The following is a 22791-nucleotide window of genomic DNA, read 5'->3' as shown; positions in this document are numbered from 1 at the left end:
TTGAACACACACCAGGGGGGTATTCCAAGTACGTGGTTTGGTGATAAACCTGGGTAAGTTAACTCAGAGTAAGTGGTAATCCTCCTAATAGAAGAGCTGTATGGCTTCATTCTCCTAACAAAACAATGCCATAGGGCTCTTGTTGTAGGAGGTTCACCACTTACTCTGAGTTAACTAACCCAGGTTTGTCACTAAACCATGTACTTGGAATACTCCCCAGGTATTTCAGGATTTGCAAACATTTGAAATATGACACTGAAAAACACCCTAAAGCAAACAATCAATAAGAATGTCATTTCCCCCTTAACAAATTCTCATGAAATAATCAGCTGAAACGTGGAGGGAGTCAGCTTTAATGTACTTGTACTATTTTGGTTTAATTTATTGTTATTGGTAGCCACCAGGACAGCTTAATATCAGGATATAAAACTAGACATGTGGTAAACTAACCACTAAAGAACAGATTAGCCTTTATTGTCTCCAAATTTGTTTTTGGCAATCGAGAGTCAGAGAATACAGTGCATTCACACTAGACTGCTGGGTCCAGACCAGAGTTCGTTTGGACCGATGGTTCGGTGATTTTTGCTAATTTGAACGCAGTAGGGCTGGGATAAACGATTATTTTTTAAAAGATTAATCTAGCGATTATTTTTTCGATGCATCGATTAATCTAACGATTCATTTTTTCAGTCCGATTCGATTTCGATTCGATTAACGATTATCTCCTCATTAATTGACTAATAGCAACTTATACCTGTTTATTTACATATCTGAATGAATTAAACATGAATTCTTTAACATTGCAATATATGTTTATTGCCCTTAAGATTCCAAAATAAAAGACTATACAAGTGCAAAGTAGCCTAATGCATTTTTAGTCAGAGGTAGCATTCAATAAAGTTCAGTAGTGTATAGGTCTAATTGAGTGCCCGTCACTTTAAGACGTTTGTGAGGGTATCCTTGCAATTAACTAGCCTGGCTAGCGCCACCACTTCTCAATGAGACGTGGTCTGGGAACCAAACGTTCATTTTCTCGTATTTGAAAAAAATGCCCAGATCCGTTTATTGGGTGCCACGGATGTCTATCAAATGCGTCTGTGCATAGCTCATCATCGTCTTGCTTTCCCCCTGTTCTGTGATTGGTTCCCTATCTCAGGCGAAAATTTGCTCCATGGTCTCCAGGCTGCCTTAGCAGCGTGAATCAAATCGCGCGCAAGGCAGCATGGGAACACCCAGGCTAGCAATTAACATTAACACAGTTAAAAGGCTGCTGATGTGTGGATGCAATTCATAACGTAGTTAGTTCAAATAACGGTTCGTACTTCTCCTTGGGACAAGCACTTTTGAGTCTTGGAAAACACCTTTCCATTTACATCGGGATTTTGCAAACATTCAGAGTCAATAAAATGAGCCCTGCATGAGTAACGAAATACAAGCAGCTGTAAGTAAGCATGCTAAACTTGACATCCAAACAGTATTCTAACGTTAGCTTTGAGATACTGCTTGATTGCATACTGTAACTTAACTTAGTACATTGAGGAGACTAAACTATGTTTTGATAAGACCTTAGCAGAGTTTCCTTTAACTTTAATGCAGCAGTTTTGAACAAATTTGCGCAGCATGGTCACGATGCTAAGTGGATTTAATAGCAATTTAGCCCACTGTGTTCTATGCAGGGCTTCTATGTGTCAACAACAATCCTTCAACAATCGTGAATATTTTGTTAAATGCACATGCAGAGGAGGAGCAGCGGGCTCGTTACGAGAGAGAGCGGGCGGGGCGAGGAAGGGGTTCCGAAAGGCTGCGTGAGTAAAAAGTGCAGCTCAATAAAATTATTTTATCTTATCTTTAATTTAAATAGTACAACATAGAACATCAATGTGTGCTGGCCGGTTTTGATTTTGTGGCGCCCAGCCACAGATTAGTCAACGTATGGAAAACACTGAAGGTGTAAAATTAAAAATATTAAGCAGCACACGTTATGCTTGACGAATCGACGCGCATATTTTGCGTCAACGTATTTTTTGCGTCGACATCATCGATTACGTCGACGCGTTGTCCCAGCCCTAGAACGCAGTCTACCGAACTCCGGTGCGGACCAGAGTCCGCTAGAAAACAGGGGTACTGTTCATTAGAACTCCGGTGCAGTTTGAATGCCATGTTCCAAAACCAGGAAATAAACTGCCGTTTTTGCGACGTTGCCAAGCAATGTTGGTAAAAAGAAGCTAGTGTTAATGACATAAACGGACCCAGCTCCGCACACAAATATGTAATGTGAACAGAGACCAGCTGAGTCAGGGCTAGGGGGGAGTAATCACACTCGGGTACGGTCCAGTTAAACGGACCCAGTGTGAATACGCCCTTAGAGACTACATTTACACATATAGAGACTACATTTACACATATAGAGACTACATTTACACATATAGGGTCATATATACACACACACTAAAGGAGCACTATTCTGACAACAGGTACAATGATTTTCTGAACCGTATCTTTGAATGTGCTACTGATCTACCCACTCACCAAAAGTATGGTTGATGACCTCAAAGAGGGCAAAGTAGCTGGCCATGATGCTGTCCATGCCCACCTTCATCACCAGTGCCTGCGGAAGAGGAGGAGTGCTATTGGCCGATATGATTCTCACATAATAAAGACGGTAAGTACTATTGGCCGATATGATTCTCACATAATAAAGACCATTAGTACTATTGGCCGATATGATGTGCTGGTCACATAATAAGTGTCAGCGTGTGATTAGACGATGTGTGTGTGTTCTGTACTCTTTACCTGGTACACCTGGTCAGTTGTGCTGTTCTTGCGCACCCGAACGGAGATGGTTGTCTTATCTGGCAAGGCAATACGCAACTCCACATCTGCCACGCCGTTGTAGTTCTACAGCAAACATGCACACACACACACACACACACACACACACACACACACACACACACACACACACACACACACAAACACACAGGGAAGATGTAGGCTTTTTCAATATCAGGCAAATATCAGGTGTTCCTTTATCATGAGCTGTTGATAAGTTGCTAGCCCTTTGTGACATAACAATGCTGAGAGATAAATTGAAGAAGTTGAGCAAAACAAAAACAGGTTTCATAGACCTGAAACAGATCAAACTGACAACATGCCCACTGTTTAATGGTGGTAGAACTCATGACTGTGACATGACTCTCTCTGACACTGATGATGCCTTAGGCCGAAACGCGTCTATGGACATGGCAAAGTAAAGAGAAAAAAACTTGAGTGCGGTTTTTCTACTCCAACTTGTGTGTGTGTCTCTCTCTCTCTCTGCCATACACACATTTGATGAGTGTGGCAGATAATTGAGCTAGCGCTAGCCGCACAGCACGGGGAGACGCCGCAGGGCGGCATCAAGTCCCGACTGTGGCTTGGCCACATCTTACCTCATCCGATTCAGTCAGGAACTCCTGCATGATATCGCACTCGCCGATCACCCGCACGGAACACACTACAGAGAGGAAGAGAAAGAGAGGGAGGGAGAGAAAGAGAGAGAGAGAGAGAGAGAGAAAGAGAGACAGATGTCAGGTGTCTATCTGAGGCACTTAATCTGGCATCTTTTCTGGTTTTCTGATAGCACATGTCACTGTGTGTGCAGGACAGGCCAGCTGGAAATGTTACTGTGTTCATAGCCATTTTATGTTAATTCACACCCTGGGTTCCTCTTTCACACCCTGGGTTCCTCTTTCACACCATGGGTTCCTCTCCTCTTTTTGATTTCTTTCATTTATTCACACTCTTCTTTCACATTTAGTGTTTTTTTTTGCCATCATTAATTTATTCTTTATTTCTGTCTGCTTTCATTCATTCTTTTTCATTTTCATCCTTGTTTCTTTTCCCCCTTTCATTCCTTTCCTCCCTCTCTCCTTCATTCCTTTCCTCCCTCTCTCCTTCATTCCTTTCCTCCCTCTCTCTCCCTCTCTCTCACTCACTCCTTCATCTAGCCACCTTCATTTTTCTTTTTGCGGTCATTCATCATTTCCTTCTGCTTTCTTTCATTCCTGCATTCCTACATTCATTCCATCTTTCTCTTTCTTCCGTTCCCACCATCCGGTCATTTCTTTCTTTCATTATCTCCTCATTCATCCCTCCATCTCACCCTCCCCCGGCCTCTCTCCCTGTACTCTTCCAGGCCCTCTCCTCGCTGTGTGTTCAGCTGATGATTGAGACATGCACGCACGCACACAAATGCGCAAACACACACCGTGATGTTTGAGACACGCACGCAAACGCACAGACACGCACGCAAACAACCGCAAAAAACCTCGCTCATACACACGTGTGCACACACACGCAAACAACCACAAAAACCTGCAAACACACGCAAACACACACACACCTCTCTCCAGGTACTCCTCCAGACCTCTCCTGCGTGCGTCGAGCTGCTGCTCGGACAGGGAGAAGGGCCACTTGCCGGGCAGCTTGGGGAAGTTGAAGTTGCTGAACTCCCTCTTGAGGTTCTGGTGCAGGATGGCAAACTCACGGTAGCGCTTCGAGCACAGCTGCCTGCCTGACATGCACACATTATACACCTGTACAGCACGACAGGAGACGGAGAAAGAGAACGGGAATTAGTTAGTAAGAGAGAAAGATATCTTGTGTCATAATTATATGCAGATTACCAAATACAGAGTACAGGTACAGAATACAAAACACCAATGACTGAAAGGGCCTGCTTGGTATCCTTAGTGAAATGCTCGAGAGCTGCTCTGTTGCCGAGGTTTTTTGCCCACAAAGGTTGTTTTGTTGGTGATTTTGTTTTTGATGGTAAATAGGCTTGGTTGCTGATTGACCACCGTGGGAAATCCCCTACCTATAGCACTTTAGAAATGTAACGTCTCTCCTGTGTATATCTGAAATAAATACCAGCATTGAGTACACTCTGCAGTTCAAATGTAAAACGGCAATGTGTAGGATTACAATGTTTAGATATGATTAACGGCATAGTGTATTATATTAGCAATATGTATAATATTACTTATTATTATTATTTTGTGCAATGTTGATGGACACTTTTGTTCCTCTTAAAATACTAAATATCATTTCTGCTTTTTAGCAGTCTTTGGAATTCACCTTATGGCAAGTTCTGAAGTCAAAGGTAGATTTGAGGTTGACCTGTCTAGTAATATATCTTTGCAATGTTTACTTCATACAAAGGTATTAAACTAATAAACTAATAAAAACAAGTTGCAACACTAAATTAATAATCAACTATGTACTTTATGGCTTCTGCATAGAAAAAGACAGGGAGAGACGCAGAGGTAGTAAGACACACACACACATATATATATATATATAAAAACAAGAAAGAGAGAGAGAGAGAATGGGGATAAGGCACAAAGAGAGACAGAGAGAGAGAGAACGAGAGGGAAAGAGAGAGAGAGAGAGAGAGAGAGAGAGAACGAGAGAGAGAGAGAGAGAGAGAGAGAGAGAGAGAGAGAGAGAGAGAGGATAAGGCACAAAGAGAGACAGAGAGAGAGAGAACAGAGAGAGAGAGAGAGAGAGAAAGAGAGAGAGAGAGAGAGAGAGAGAGAGAGAGAACGAGAGAGAGAGAACGAGAGAGAGAGAGAGAGAGAGAACGAGAGAGAGAGAACGAGAGAGAGAGAGAGAGAGAGAGAGAGAGAGAGAGAGAGAGAGAGAGAGAGAGAGAGAGAGGATAAGACACAAAGAGAGAAAGAAAAAGAAAAAAGAAGAAGAGGAAACGAGAGACGCTAGCGGTGACACACGCTGATCTGAGAGGTGACTCATCCACAGAGGTGGGTCACTGCTGCAGGTGTTGCTCTTTAGCAGAACCCCGCCGTCCAGCTTCAGCTGCAAAGCTCTCTCACAATTTAAATCCACAGAAATGGCACATCGAGGAGGCCAGCTAAGCTGCATGGACTTCACAAAAAAAGGTTGCCTTGTAAACCTTGCCTTGTAAAGGTTGCAGCCTATGCATATGACTCAAGCTTCTTAATTAAACCAGGGGAAATTATGCTAAAAAGTTCAAAAAGAGCTACATATCTGCAATTAGCCTTCTTCAAGCGTGAATCAGTGAAGGTAAATGAAACTCATTAGTGGATGTAAAGCTGGGGAATGGAAAGAACCTCAACTGAGGTGGAGCTTTAAGGGCAGAGTGCTTCGGTGAGTCATAAGCACATTTTTGTCCTACGGACTTTATGTTATACCACTTTAATGAGGTTCGCCGTAACACCGTAAGTAATCTGATATACGTGAGTCCAGCTAGGGGATTTCACAGCATAGAAGCAAACACAGAGGGAAGTAGTAGTCTAATGTTGCAGAACTGAAAGCTGGGGGGGAGGTGTTAATGATGGGCTACACTGTACATCTAATGCCTCTGATCCCTCTGAATTAAATACATGGGGACTTATTATGACGACAGTGACGTCATGAGACTGCTGAACTCAAAAACTCAAAAAAGGCACTGTTAACCAATTTAAAGTCACTTTCACTCACTGCAATTATCTTTGTAAAACATTGAATAAATAAAAAATACATGATAAGTAAGTCCCCCTCACCAAAGGAAGTGATACTGTACGATATCTCGATTTTACTTAATTTATTTGCAACTCGGAATACATGACCACAACATGGGTGCAAATTGTCCATATGACCAACACAGGGATAGCCAAATTGTCCATATGACCAAATCCCTAGGAGGAGACGCAGAGCCAAAAATGATAAAGCCCTGACGACAATAAAGCCCTGACCCACTTACCGCGAACAGAGAATGCAGCGCTTCCACCACACAAAGAATAACTCTGGTATTACCATAGAATTAAAGAGCTCCACAAGAGCACCCTGAAAGCTGACCCTTGCTTTGATGAAATGGTGACGCCTCAACAAGTGTGTCAAGTGACAATGCGAGCTGATGACGGAGGAGCTTGAGTGTCGTGCCGAGCGCAAGTGCTCAGAGTGAACACTTCAGGTCTTGATTATACTCGCTTGTTGACGTGCACACAGAAAGCTGGGGACAGCATGGACCTGTGGTTGTTCTTATTATAGTTTCTAGTCCACTTGGAGTCCATCCATGTGCAGTTGGTGGCCTTGTGGCGTTGTGGAGTATGACTCTGCAAGGTCACAAAACATTGGAAAGCGCACAAATGTTTGCACAGTCATGTGCCTGCGATGATGAAATTGTTCTCACTCGGATCCTTGCAATACATATTCGCAATAGGGGTATAAGGGTGCAGGTATTTGTACTGAGCGTGAGAGTTCAAGAGTGCAGCCCGCACATCCAAGTAGTTGAGTACTGGGTGCTGGACAGGAAGGCACAAGCAAGTAGAAGAATGTTGAGTCCGAATGTTGAGAATGTTTGTAGGCTATATCACCACATGTGACGTTTCAGGCCCCAGCCCTTCATCAGACAGACATTTGTACTGAGCCACTCACAGGAACGTTCAACACAGATGTGTACCGAATGTACCGAATGCAGTCTTAAAGGTTGCATCAGCGATAGCGGGGATACGTCACTTCTGTTGATGTTTAAACAAAACAGAAAGCTAGCTCGCTACTCCCTCCCCCTCCCTCCCGGGCAACTGAAACTCTCCTAAACGCACATCTCGTCGGTTATTGGTTGAAACACTTTATTTTGCTTTTGAGTGGTTGCCAACCCCTGTTGGTAGCTATTGTTTTTGTGTACAGATCTCGGAGCCTAGGCTGCCTACAGAGACACGTTTTTTTGACGGCCTGCTTATGGGGCAGGCAGCTAGCGGATCGTTAGATGAATGAAGCGGAAGATTAGATGAATGTGATCATTTATGTTTGAGTCTTTTTTGGGCCTGAAATTGCTGATACAACCTTTAAACAGTAATCAACAGTAGGCTTTTTTTGTGTGTGGACCATGTTTCAAAATTGAGTTTCCACACAAACATGTTAAGTGCCGGACCATATGTCAGTTTAGCTAATTATGGCAAAAAACATTTGACATCTTTTCAAAATAATATTCCAGCTTATATCTGTTGAGCATAAGCAAGATTTACTGTACCGAAAATGAACCAAACTGATTTCAAGACCAAGGTACGTACTAGATCATGATTTTTGTGTACCATTACACACCTAATCTGCACTATACTGTAGCTCACTTTGAATGTAACATAACATAACCTAAATGCACGTATGCAGGTGCAGCTTTGGATAGAAGAGTCAGCTTAATGATAATTGCTCGTTTGTGTGTGTGTGTGTGTGTGTGTGTGTGTGTGTGTGTGTGTGTGTGTGTGTGTGTGTAAATCCCCTTCCTACCACATCTGGACACTGTGAATCTATTGTCGATGTTAAAACTCTACATCTCTTCAGTCTGTTCAATGTCTTTTCACTGCTCATTTAGTTCTTTTCCCTCTCCGTAAATTGGATCTGTAAATCATATGCAAAGTACCCTTGGGTGTCCTGAAAGGTGCTTTGAATAAAGAGTCTCAATTCGGCTACTGTTTCAAGATAGTGGAATTTGGGCCTTTGGTCTGGACGGAGGTCTACTCTTTGTCCACACCATTCTTTTTTTGTTGTTGTTTTGTTACATCTGCGTCTCTCATCTACACTACTTGAGCTCCTGAAACAGAATCATTTGAATAAAGTTGAAACGCTGTCGGCCCCATTTTCAAAAAAACACTACTAGCCTGCCAGCGATGAATGCACAATGGAGAACGAAGTACACGCTTTTCTAGGCTTATTTGCTGTATTTGTTAGCATCTGTATTGCAGTCAAATTCTGAATAAATTTGTTAAATTAAAATAAATGCATGAACGGTCACATGATTTGTGTAAATCTGGGTTTCAAGGGTCCAGCGTGGACAAAAGACGGTCTCAGTTCCGGAATCGTAAACGCACATCTGGACAGAGATCGTATTAGTTTTAAAACAAAAACAGAACAGTGTGCATGTTAGAGAGTTGTAAAGTTGTAATTACTAGTCATTACAACAAGTCCTAACTAGATGCGATGCGAGTGAACATTAGCGTTAACATTAAATCAGTTTGTTTTCAATTGGAATATCCTGACAGTACGTGACGCGAAGCAATGCAACACAATGTTTAAGCAGAAATTTTATCGGACACCCCGTTTATATTACCTTCTATTCTGTTACTTGCGTTGCTCTGCTATTGCTGTCGGGATACCATGCTAGTTACTATTATTATGAGCTGTAAATTCAGTGTTGTGGCTCTGTGCGACACTCACCACAAACCTCTCGGTGTGCTGCTCCACGTGTTTGTAGGAGGGAATGGAGATGGGCACGGCCTGCCGGTCGCTGTAGTCGTAGCTGGGGGGGGTGCCCCCCTCCTCGCCGGGCTCCAGGCCCTCGACCTCATGGGCAGGCACCGACAGCACGGCCAGAACCAGCTCGCGCTCACCCGCCCGGATCAGGTCCACCACCTGCTTGTGTGTCGCCCCCTCAACGCTCACGCCATTCCTGAGGGAGAGAGACAGAAAGAGAGAAAAATATGGTAGAGAGAGATATATGGTAGAGAGAGAGAGAGAGAGAGAGAGAGAGAGAGAGAGAGAGAGAGAGAGAGGGAGGAAGGAGGGAAACAGTACAAAAGCTGTTAAATTCTTGTGAAATGATGAGTGATTGAGAGAGAGAGAGAGAGAGGAAATTGTAGGTTTTTCCACGCGTACACAAAACTGGTAGTTGACACCTTCATACCATCAACACCACTGAGAAACATTCAGATTCTTCCCAACAGTTCCTCCAGCCTCAGATTTAAAGAAAACAAGCCCCTTTACTAGCCTGACGAGCCAGACCCACATTAAAATGTAGGGTCTGGACACTCACCATTCGCAGTTCTCAGTCCGAGGGGCGGGATAATCAGTTGTCTTTCAAATTCCCCCTGCACTCAATAGGACAGCGGCAGCGCTATGAGTCCCATGCGTTTCCCACCAGCGGAGCTAGTTGGCTAGTTCAAACGTTTGCCAACTTAATAAAAGCTTAACTCGTGTCACACTGTTCGCCAACAGCAACATCCATCTTATTTGTTTTCAAGTAGCAGGGAATTCAAGCCAAACCGTTGCAACTCTGCAATCAATCATTATGTTAAGCCCACCTAACGACTCCATACACGATTTCATTGGCCTGATTGAGTTTCGATTTCTGGAGCTCACAAGCCAACGGAGAGTTGCTAGACTAGCCCTGCCAGCAAATGTAATTTGCTGCCGCTAGGGGCACGTCTAGATTTCTAGGCTACCCCTTTACATTTTATTCAAGAAAAAAAGCATGTCCATCATCTTCAAACTCACAACCCCCAACTCCCCAAATGCCATAATGTGAGTTTATGTGATGGCACAGACACAGCACAGAGAGAGAAGTGGGGGTGGGGTGGGGAGGGGAGGGGTGGGGGGTGGGGTGGGGAGGGGGGCAGCAGGAATAAAAGCAGAAAAAGAAAGCGAGCCTCAAGAGGGAAAAGGACAGAGATGGAGGAACGCTGGAGAAGAGGCAAGGCAGAGATGGAGGAACGCTGGAGAAGAGGCAAGGACAGAGATGGAGGAACGCTGGAGAAGAGGCAAGGACAGAGATGGAGGAACGCTGGAGAAGAGGCAAGGCAGAGAAGTGACAACTGCAAAGAGCACGAAAAGGAGAGGGAGGCTTGTTTATTTTCAAAAAGCAACTTTGCTAATTATAGGTCTGCACTGGCAGGGATTACTATTAAGTCTTAAAAAGTAATAGCAAGATTAAAGCTCACTGTTGCTTGCCACATGGTTGTTGTTGGGTCATGTGTTTAGATATTGACACTATTACTTTCAATTGACCTTACCTAGATAGACAGAACATATCAAGAAAGAAGGACAGAGAGAGAGAGAGAGAGAGAGAGAGAGAAAGAAAGAAAGAAATATAATGAGAGAGAGAGAAAGGAGAGGGCCGTGGCATTGTTGGCCCTTTCCAAACTGAGGTGGGTTGGCGTGAGAGGAACGGCTGCCATATGCCACCGCCTCGCCATCATCACTTATTCATCGGACGAGACGAGTGGAAAATCATGATGTGTGTGGCCACTGTGACTGAGAGACAAGGGGTGCAAGCATCATGATATGGGGATGTTTCTCCTACTACGGTGTTGGTCCTATTTACCGCATACCAGGGATCATGGATCAGTTCGAGCACATCAGGATACTGGAAGAGGTCATGCTGCCATATGCTGAAGAGGAAATTTCTGATCCATGATCCCTGGTATGCGGTAAATAGGACCAACAACGTAGTAGGAGAAACATCCCCATATCATGATGCTTGCACCACCATGCTTAATTATCTTCACTGAGTACTGTGGCTTGAATTCGGTGTTTGCAGGGCGCCTGACATACTGGAAGAGGTCATGCTGAAGAGGAAATGCCTTTGAGGTGGACCTTTCAACAAGATAATGACCAAAACACACCAGCAAGCAAAGCGCAAAAAGCATGGTTCCATATGAACAGGATTCAACTGATGGAGTGGCCAGCACAATCCCTGGACCTTAATCCCATAGAAAACTTGTGGGCTGACATAAAAAGTGCAGTGCATGAGGCAAAACCAAGAAACAAAGAGGAATTGTGGAATACAGTACAATTAACCTGGGCTGCAATACCTGTTGAACGATGCCAGAAGTTGGTTGACTCCATGCACCACAGATGTGAAGCAGTTATCAGAAACCGTGGTTTTGCAACAAAATATTAGTTTAGGATACTTAGCCAAGTTCACTTATCAAGAATTTCTTCACACATTTTTGAGTTTCCAAGGAAAGATGGCAACGCTGCTATTTCTTTGAACATGGCATTTCTGACTTTCTATGAAATATCATTATTATTATGTAAGTTTTGATGACTTTGCCCAATTGTTTTGCTTTGGAATAGAATGTACTGTGTCCCCAATGCATCTGTGTTCATGAAAGTACAATTTGTTTGAAGAATTTTGACATTTACTCTTTTTTCTAAAGGAACTGCTATTTTTTTGAGCACAACTGTATAACTCATGAATGAACATGATGTGAGGGAGACAAACACAGCTAGGTACACCCACACACTGTACACAAACCGTTCACAAACACACACACACACACACACTGTACACTACCCCACACACACACACACATACCCTCAAAACAGCTAGGTACACCCATATACTGTACGCTACCCACACACATACATAATGTACACTACCCACAGTGTGCGAGTCCATCACACTGCAAGATGGACATGCCACATACACCCTCAGCACAGCCAGGCACCCCCACATACTGTAAACTAACCCCACCTAACACTGCAGGGTGGACTGACTGCTGTGAGTGTCCATTACTATATCCACCTATTATACAAGAAAGATAAGAAGTAAACTACTTAAAGCGATGGTTCGGAGTAATTTCACCCTAGGGTCCTTTGCACCATGACCCGAGCCAAACACCCTCCCAGAACCTGTTTTCCCTTGGTCGAACCCTGGTCGAGTAGCGCTGTCAGAAACTAATGAGTTTCTGCAGCCGTAATGGTACCAACTTTTATCTCGCAAATTACCCCACTAATAATGCCAGTCCAAAAGCATGACTAGTGGTCTCCCAACTTTGTGCTTTTTGGAAACAGACTTTTTGACATCCTGGTCCTGGTAAAGTCTTTTATTTTTAAGTTCCTGTTGGGGGAGTGGACAGAAAGTACACTGGCTGAAAGTCAGCCCTGGCACGGATTGCAACACTCACGAGAAGAGCAGGGAGAGAAAGAGAGAGAGAAGAGACATACAGAAAGAGAAAGAGAGAGACATAGAGAGAGAGACGGAGTCTCTAAGTCAGGGAAGGGGAGATAGGGAGAGAAAGATGGACTGAAAGAGAGATGGACGGACTGAATGAATAAGAGCGAAAGACAAGAAAAAAAAAACTAGAACGAAAGGGAAAGACAAAGAGAGAGAGACCGAGGTGTAACTGCTGAAGGGCAGTGGAATGAGATCACACATGTTTACCAACTTGCCTCATCAAGCCTTAGAGCCTCAGTTCCTCTTTCACTCAGCAGATGAGCTGGTTAATGTGTCACACTCATACCCCCTCTCACCACCACCACAACCACCACCACCATCTCCACCGCCACACATGTCATATGAGGCTCTGTGGAATTGACGGAGAGAAACAGGGTCAACAAGTGTAGAGGAGAAAGAGAGAGAACAAGTATACTGATCAGCAGAAAAGAGAGTATGGTCACAGAGTTAAGAGTTAATGAATCGGGGGGGGGGGGTGTAAGAAAAACAGAATGGAAGAGAGAAATCTTGCAGTCCAGATGACTGGGAGGAGGAGAAGGAGGAGTGAATAAGATAGATTAAAAGAAAGAAAGAAAGAAAGAAAGAAAGAAAAACAGCAGAGAAAGAGAGACCTTGCACTCTAAAGGTGTGTGGTGAGCAAAAGTGAGCAGTAAGCAAAGCAACGGAACACCACTGCTGCAACATCAGCACATTTCACACACACACACACACACACACACACACACACACACACACACACGGCCTTCACTCTCACTTCACTTCCTGCTCTGAGCTGGATGCCTGTGACAGGAGGCCCAGGCTCTGGGCTAGTAACCTGCCAATCACCTGAGCCAAAAGCAGCTACCTTCCAGCACACTTTGCTCAACTGGGGAGGCAAGGAGGAAGTATGCTCAATATTGACAAAGTCACATGGAAACTAATATGCGCGCGTGTGTGTATGTGGGAGTGCTAGAGCGTGTGTTTCATATAGAGAGTTTGAGTGTCTGTGTTGTGAAATGCCATCTAATGTGTGTGTGTGTGTGTGTTTGTGTGTGAGAGAGAGAGAGAGAGAGAGTGTGAGAGAATGTTTGATGTGTGCAAGCTAGAGAGTGTGTTTAGAATGTGAGTGTGTGTGAGAGGGAGAGTGTATGTGTGCAAGAGTGTGTGTTTTGTATGTGAGCGTGTGTTTCATGTGTGTGTGCTAGACTGTGTGTTAAAGCGATGGTTCGGAGTAATTTCACCCTAGGGTCCTTTGCACCATGACCCCGGGCCAAACACCCTCCCAACACTTGTTTTCCCTTGGTCGAACCCTGGTGGAGTAGCGCTGTCAGAAACTAATGACTTTCTGCAGTCGTAATGGTACCAACTTTTTTCTCTTAGATTTACCCCACTAATAATGCCCTGAATGGTACGAAACTTCTACAGTATGTTCTTTACTCAAAAACGAGGCATTGAAAAGTTTGTAGGTACACCAGGAGTTTATTTAAATAACACTTGCCTGATGTATGCTACTATCTGCTACTATACCGCAGCGTCGACGTTACTTTCGCGATTTGGGAAAAGCCCGTAAAAGTCCTGGCAGGGTTCTACCAAGGGAAAACAGGTTCTGGGAGGGTGTTTGGCTTGGGGTCATGGTCAGGGGCGTTTCTAGACTTTAAGGACAACCTGGGCTTATCCCGGCTGGACCGGCTGTTTTTATATATATACAGTACATAAAAGGTGTTATTATAGTAGACAACAGACTACATTAGACTGCCCAAATTATTTATTATTGAATTACTAGGCACATACACATTAAAGTGTGAGGTTGCATGTAATGTATCATTAAGCAAATGTTCTGCACCTCCTTCTGTTGATCTCCCTTCTCTCTCCATCACCTGACTGCTCTTTTGTTGTTTGATCTATGCCAGAGATCTACCAAAAAGACAGTAAAATGTTTGAGGTTGAAGTTCTGTCTCAGTCTGTTTCTCTGTCTGTTCTTATCACTTAGTCTCTTCTTTCATCACTTACTGCTGTCCTTCTCATCATTTGCTACTTTTGCTTCTCATCACTTACACCTCTCTCTTCTCCTTCTCTGAATAATGGTTACCAATGTCCATGCCTGATCCTGACATATGCCTATCTGCTCTTGCTGCTGGCTTCTCCTCTGTTTGTAGCCCATCTTTGCTGCTACCCTCTACAAAATCATGGAATCAGATCAGTGTGTGGCAAACCAACAAAAACATACTACATTGCAGGATACAAAGAACTTGAGATTGCAATGTTCAGCTCTAATTACAAATGCTTTGCTTATGCATAGGGCATTTGCATACATTTCAGTGGACATTTAAACACATTCCCATGGAACATGTTCATCCCCATGAAACTTGGGTTTTTTAATGCTGTTTTATGTTTATGTCATCAGCTTTGTAATCACTTTGATGGTTAAATGGCTCATTACAGGGTGAATGAAAGCGGTCTCAGCCCCCTCTAGATATTTAATGTTTTATAATTTGCCACTGTTAAAACATCTCCCTACAAATGTTCAACAACGAGGGAAAGCATTAGCCCTTCTGGCTAAATTTAGTTATTTAGAGCTGAGTAAATATTGAAGTTGGCTAGTAGATTTCAGACAGAAAATACGGATTGCCTATTGAATGGCGGGTGAATTTCGCCACTTCATTTGTCAGTGACTGGTAGACATTCACATTTCAAAAAGTTAATTTTTACTCCTGCTTAGTGTTTACTAATGATAGCTTGCTAGCCAGCTAGCGATAGGATAGGTAAACAACACTAATAGCTGGCCTTCATGGAGTCGGTCGGACAGGCTTATATTTCAGTTTACAAACATGAATTCTTACCCTTTGCCTTTCGTTTGAAAAAGCCAAACAGTTTCTTTGCTGGCCATGTCACGTCTGCTTTCTCAACGTACTGCAACCTATGACACTGAACCACCCAGTGAGTTGACAGCAGTAACGTTAGTTGAGAGCACAGATCCACTGATCTCTGACCAGACCGCGAAGCGACCCTCTGGCGCTCTCCACCCACCCCAGCCCAGCCCAGCCCAGCCCAGCCACGCCCGCCCGCCCAGCCCGTTCTGCTTCTCCTTGTCAGAGTTTAGTGTTCGGGATTCCTTGTTCTAATAGGCTACGAGGGATAGAACGCACAATGAAATAAAAAAGTTAAATAACAATTTTGGCTACCCGGGCTGAGATCAATTTACCCCGGGCTGAAGCCCCGGTAAAATCGGCTGGCGACGCCCCTGGTCATGGTGCAAAGGACCCTAGGGTGAAATTACTCCGAACCATCGCTTTAAGTGTGTGTGTGTGTGTGTGTGTGTGTGTGTGTGTTGTGAGGAGGGGGAGAGAGAGTAGAGTGGAGAGTGTACCTGAGGGCATAACTAACCAAGATTAGAAACAAATAGCTCAGCACACACAGCGTCTCAGGACCATAGAGTCACTGCAGAGAAGAGTCATTTCCTGCGGCGGAATGCGAACTGTGGGGGGGAGTTGGAGGGGTTAAAAACTTCTGGCTGTGCCGACTCTCCCATGGGCGGGGGATGGCGTGTGTGCGTGTGTGCGTAGGATGTTCACTTTGTTTAGAACTCGAGCTGGAGTGGACTCTTCCTGGAGCGAGGTAGCCCGGCCTCTCCTTAGCCTGGTCTCCCGAGACCGCCCAGCCCGCGCTCACAAACACACACTTTTTCATTTTTCTACTCTGTCGAATAGACAGCAAAAATAGCACAGGAGTCAAGCCACTCTTTCCAGTGCCTCACTTTCCAGCCATCAAAACACAGTTGGAACATACCAAAAAAGTGTGTGTGTGTGTCTTTGTCAACACTCCAGAGGTTGAATGGGCACAGAATGAGGGAAGATTTAAAGGTAGTGAAGAGGGTGAGGTGACATGAACCGGTTGCAGCAGCGTGATTTACACCCTGTATGTCACAGCAATGTCTGCAGGCTGAGAGAGAGAGAGAGTGCGAGAGAGAGAGAGAGAGAGAGACAGAGACAGAGACAGGCTTATGTAAGAGACAGTCAGCCTAGCAGCCCCCGTCTGTCTGGGTTCCGTCGGCCCTCCGCCCCAAACACAGACAGCGGCAGACAGTAGCGCGAGCTGGGTCATGAATAAAAAGGAGCCAAGTGCTGTTAACACAACACGACAAGAGCTGTTCCGACTAGAGAAACAGCAACGCTACAAAGGGATAGCCTGATGGCTCTGATACTGGCACAGGGAAAACTAGCTCTACTGATTTTACCCTCACACCCTCAAACACACACACAGTCAAGTTTAAATGGTCATTAATATTCTGACTATTGGCCTTATTCAGAATATGACAATATTGCGATTATGGGGTTGACATGAGTTGTTGATGGAATATTCCAGTCATATTCTTGACAGACAGATCCACTGGTAGCGCTGGTGGAACTGCAGTCTATCTGGAGAAGGGAATAGCTAAGGCTAAAGAGACAGTCACACAGGTTCTGCCCACTCGATGGTGTTTTATGCCCCCAACGTCGTCTTCCAGGCAGCGTTGGCACTGTCGACTTAACTCTAACCTCAACCCACGCCTAACCATAGCGCCTTCCAGGCAGCGCTACCTTGAAGACAACGTTGGGGGCATAAAACACCAAGAAACGTTCTGCCCTGATGAAGGCCATTTTGGCTGCAAATATGATGGAAGATCTTATCTAATCTATTATGAATTAGCCTACTAATAAAGCTTCTTTCTTTATATGAAGGAGTGCCTTGGTTCAGTCCTTTTATTATGAACTCGCCTACTAATAAAGCTTTGTATATGAGTAAGAGTGCCTTGGTTCAGTCCTTTTGTACGACAGGATGGACAACTCAGAGAAGCAGAGCGGTAACTGTACTGTGCTGTGAGTTGGAGGTATAAACAGGAGCACTCCAGAGAAGCAGGTGCAGTGCAACCTAGTGCTTGTTTTTTTACTTGTTGTTGTTGATGTTTTTTTAAACCAAAGTATATTTTTAGGGCTTTTTGCTCTCATGCAGATACAACTGAGATGGACAGGGCACAGATACAGAGTGAGAGAGATACAGGGGTGGGGTCGGAATCGAACACTAGGTAGCCGTAGGCACTTGGACCGGTTTGTGGTTGGGATGCTGCCGTCTATGCCACACACACACACACACACAGCTCCCCGCAGTGCTTGTTTTTACTGCATGATGGGTGAAAGCGTGAGCTGATGTTGACAGGGGGGACCCCAAAGGAGATGCTAAGTATACACAAATGTACACATGGCTAGGGACTCTGAAAAGTTCATGGAATAACTCAGGAGATTAACAGGGATTTGCCTTTAGCAACACGTAAGCATATGCAAACACCCAGCATCTTAAGAGAGAAAGAGAGGGTGGGGGGGCTTGGCAATGATGACGCAGAGATGTCGATGATGAGACATGTTCATTTGTGTTGTGTGTGTGTGTGGGAACGGGTCACCTGACGGACCCTCCAACGGCGTGAATCAGAGCAGCTGGTCGTCTCAGTTGGTCACACACACAAACACACACACCATGGCACCGTGCTGGTACAAGCTGTGGTTTAATGGTGGGTCTCTAACGGCCTGTAATTTTCGACCGTTTGAACCTGGAAGCGTATAAATGTAGAGCATCCCCTTCAAAGGGACTTTGTGTGGTTAAGTTGGTGCTTTTCTTCAGCATAATGATGAGCAAAGTGCATCCCCTTTTCTGGGAGTCTTTGTACCTCTTCCCAGCATGACACTGCACACATACACGTACACCATCGATTTGCATCGAATATCTAATCATCCTACAAAATGATTAACCTCGTCTAATGGTGATTATGCAAACAAGCTGACACTTGTTGCATAGTGTGACAGTGCGCTACAGTCTTAGGGTGTGAATAGATCTCAATCATCCAATGAACTCGTCTTAACCTGATGTGTTGACTAATTGCGGTAAAATTAGGATGTGTGTGTGTGTCTACGTCATTACTTTTGCAGTTGGCTCCGCGGGAGAACAGTTCCTTCGGGTGAAAAGCGGACTCGAAGCGTGTGTGCAAAAAAAGGGGGGTGGGGGTTAGAGTATGTGAGTAGCATTTAATATCCTAGCTCGGTAAGTGGTTGGGTTGGCTGACATTGACGGTGGACGGACGTTTTCACATAACACAATACTTGACGCAATCAGGTGCCGTTTGAAAACCATGAGCTCGCTAGAAGCTTTCGTTGAATCTCGAAATACACAGTGGTTGTAAAAGCGTGTGTTTATTACCGAAAGAATCCAATTAATTTCATGAATTAGCATATGAGAAACAGACAGCGGCTGCAGCTGGGATGCATCACAGACCATGTTAATGTTATTCCCGTAGCACAACCTAACGTTAGCTACCAGAACAGCATAGCATAGACCAGTGCTTAATTTCTAGGCACATTCCGACACACGTTCAATACACCAAAAACTACCCACCACTAATCCACTGACACTGGGTGATTTGCCAACGAGCTTAAGATAGCTACTTAATACGTAACGTTGACTAGAATTAGAAGCTAAGTATGGCGTTAGGTTCAGGATAACTGAATGACCACTAGCGTTAAGGCTTGCTAGCCACCATAGCAAATGCACGTCCCATAAACATGCTTACCCATAACAGCACTTTAATAGGGAAACAACGTAAATGGTCAATGACAACAGCTAGGTCGTGTCAAATGTATAACATCATACTGTAAATTGAACTAATCAGCAAGATTTTTTCCACTGGTTAGCTATAGCTAGTTAGGGTCTGCAAATAGTGGGGAATGGTAACGTTAGTCTGCATGTGTCAAAATGTTTTGATGGTCAAGCCGGGGTGAAAACAAATAAATATCATTCCTTGGGGTTGTACATAAACCTTTTGCTTGAACGTGTTAACCCGTTAGTAACTTGGTTATATTAGCGTTATGGCTAGGTAGGTGCTGCATTGATTTGTTTTGACTTAGCTAGCGATAATGTTAGATAACAGGTTAGCCAACCAATGGTATGGCTAGTAGTAGTCAGCTACTTATCTTGCTAGCCAGCTAGCAGTAGCTCGTGTTAACGTTAATCGTTTAAAACTTTTTAGACGTAGACGTAATTGACAAGTAAACAGACTTACACTTCCAATATTCTGTCACCCTTCAATATGCCAGCTCGGTCTGCAGCCCCTCCAGGTAACACGGCGCTGACATGTTGCAGTGGAGCATACAGTTCCCCGTTGATACTTCGCAGTTGTCCACCTTCACTTACTTGCCCACGAACATTGAACCCATAGCCCGATTCCGATTTTACAATCCGTACCATTCGTGGGCCTGACGTCACCATTGTTATGTTCTGGCCTCTGGTACCACTCACCGAACCTACACCGGTTCCGTTTCGCGGCCCCGCGGGGTGCAGAGAAGAGGGTTCAGACCGTATCTCATCTTCTACGTCCGCCATCTTTAGTTCAAGTTCTGCCCCCCTCCTGTCGGTGCGTCGCACATTCAAAACAACTCAAGTACACTGGGCTGAGCGCTGGGAACACAGCGGCGCTGTCGGTGACCCGCCCAACCATCACAAGACCCCCTTTCGTTTTCCTTGAGGCCTTTTCGCAGTCACCGGAGCATTGCCCTTCGACTATCACAGGTGTAGCAGTATTAGGCCTACCTAATGTAGTCTAACTTTGTAAAGTAGGTAATTAGCCAAACCTATTTTTTTTTGTTTTAAGCACATACCAAGTATAAAGCCACATAATACACCTTACACGGTTGCCATCTTGAAAACCCCTCCAAACCTATTTTTATATCATGCTCTTTGGGAAACATTGAGTGTGTGTGAATCTAGTTCCATCAGTAGGCTAGCTTAGGCTAGGTGTGAAGAGTGTGTTAATAGGAGATTTCTAAACGAGAGTTCTCTTTCTTCATAATCCTCGTCCAAGCAGAGCTATTTTCTCTCTATTTTCATAAGTGCCCAGTGGAACAGTAGGCTATGTAAATCAAGACGGTCAGCATTTAATATGCAAATGATGGCTGTTTGCCTAGGTCTTGCTTTCTGCTACTGGACAATTCACGAACTGACACAAAGCCTTCCAATGCAGACAGACAATGGCTGAATCTAATTTTGATAAAACTATCCAACATTATGTGTTAGGTACCTTGTTGGCCTATATAGATCTACAGCACAACCATTATGTAATCAAAACATGGCTAGCAAAAAAACAGAGCAGACAGAAAGAAAACTAGCAGAATACATCTATTGTAACATATAGGAACACAATTTGTTACAAGTGTACAGGTCTGTGGTTACAAGCTAGTGAAGGTCTGATTAACGGTGTTTGAACTTGTCAGTTGCACTTTCCTGCCATCTTGTGGTAAGATAGAGAGCTGCATGTGTGGGGGAAAAATCATTTTGCTTTCAAGGCATGGTCTCAGCTTCTAGAGCTAATGTAGATGTTGATTGGAGAATGAACAGTTGACTCTTTATAATTCAGTTTGTTTAGCAGGTAATGGTTCAACATTAGACTTAGGTGCAGTTGTACAAGGTTTAAACTAACCACCTGATGGCATGTAATAGGCTACTGTAGGCCTATCCACAGTGCATGCATAGAATGAAGGTAAGTATAATAAATAGATAATAGAAATAGAAGACACAAATTACTACACTGCCAACAGAACTCCCACAAAGATATTCCCACTCAGCATTTAAGGAGGTTGAGTTACCCAAAATATTTGGTGAGATATCACAAGACTTCTGTCTCAAGTGTAGGCTATAAATGAATAACGTAGTGTCAACATGAAATATGACAGCTGTAAGGATGTGTGAGACAAAAGCCCTGTCTCATGCATTTAAAATACTGTGTGTGTTTAAAAAGTGCAATGATTTCAACACTCGTAGTTGCCTACACAGCATTCTGTCTGTATACTTGCTAAATCTAAAGCGACTTTTTACCACTTAAGCACACAGCTGTTTTTCTTGGAACAGTGCAGATCGTTATATTTTATATATATTTATTTAGCAGACACTTTTATCCAAAGTCACTTAGAAACATTCTGGCAGCAATGCAGAAGAGACCTTAGGTGGGAATTAATATACATCAATCAATACTACTAGACGATGAGAGATGAGGCAGATAAGACAGCATCAGACAAGAGTTAATGAAGCAACTCACAATTCTGCTGCACTGCAAAAACTGCTTATCTAATCAAATCTAACCAAGATTATTAATCTTATATCAAGATAAAAAAAAAATAGTTTGTATTGTTTTCAGTATAAAGAGACCTAGCGCTTTCTCGTGAAATCATTTGACTTAATTTAAGAAAAGTTTGACTTTTTTTAAGACATCTCATCCTGAAAACAATCAATTTTTTCTGCCAGTGTGTTAAGCAAATTTGTCCTAAAAACAAGCAAATTTGTCTTCCAGTGCGTTAAGTAAATTTGTCTTCATAAGACTCTTTAAAATAAATCAAAGTCAAAATTATCTTTCGAGAGCGTGCTAGGTAGTCTTTTCATACTAAAATCAATGGCAAATATATTTTTTGACCTTATTATAAGATTATTAACACTTGGTGAGATTTCATTTTTTGCAGTGTGAAATGTTGTTGAAATTAGAGCTAAACAGCCAATCAAATGATACCAATCCCTTTCTTGTATCTGACATAAAGTGTTGATTGGCAAGGTTGGGTAGTAATGGATTACATGTAATCAGGTTTACGTAATCAGATTACAAAAATCGTTTGTCCACTATCATTATCATCCAATTGCCTGTGTAGTTTCTTGACAAGAAAAAGGTTCAAATCAATGTCAACATCGACCAATAAAAATGTGTTCAGTACTTGGCCAATATCACCACACTTTGAATTAAAGACAGTGGAAAATAAGTGGAAAACAAGGATGTTGTGTGCAAGTTGTGTAAAAAGTAATCCGAAAGTAATCAGATTATGTTACATGTTTTGGGTAATCCAATCACCCGACCGGTAGCGCGACACCGTGACGTCAAAATGACGTAGATCTTGCTGGCGCGCCAGGATTTTAGCCAGGTAGCGCGAGGTAGCGCCATAGGGTAGCGCACCACTCATCTTTTTTCAGACGAGCGCGACAAAGCGGAAACAGGAAGATGGACTAGTTCGAGGGCAAGC

At 43.6% G+C, this 22791-nt stretch overlaps 1 protein-coding gene across 1 annotated transcript in view; it reads right to left on the bottom strand.

Moving 5' to 3' along the window:
- snx27a (sorting nexin 27a) overlaps positions 1-20219 on the bottom strand; it is a 35082-nt gene extending 14863 nt beyond the window's left edge. The window contains exons 1-6 of the mRNA XM_048229624.1: positions 19797-20219; positions 9214-9445; positions 4385-4577; positions 3432-3496; positions 2794-2898; positions 2530-2608 (exon numbers count right to left, since the gene is read on the bottom strand). Coding sequence (XP_048085581.1) covers positions 2530-2608; positions 2794-2898; positions 3432-3496; positions 4385-4577; positions 9214-9445; positions 19797-20116 — 994 coding nt within the window. The 5' untranslated portion in view covers positions 20117-20219. The remainder of the gene's footprint in view (positions 1-2529; positions 2609-2793; positions 2899-3431; positions 3497-4384; positions 4578-9213; positions 9446-19796) is intronic.
- Between the last annotated feature and the right edge of the window lie 2572 nt (positions 20220-22791).

This window comes from Alosa alosa, chromosome 20 (genome assembly GCF_017589495.1).
Source record: "Alosa alosa isolate M-15738 ecotype Scorff River chromosome 20, AALO_Geno_1.1, whole genome shotgun sequence".
Lineage (NCBI taxonomy): Eukaryota > Metazoa > Chordata > Actinopteri > Clupeiformes > Clupeidae > Alosa > Alosa alosa.
Note: the sequence above shows the minus strand (reverse complement) of the source record. Positions and strands in the feature narration are given on the sequence as shown.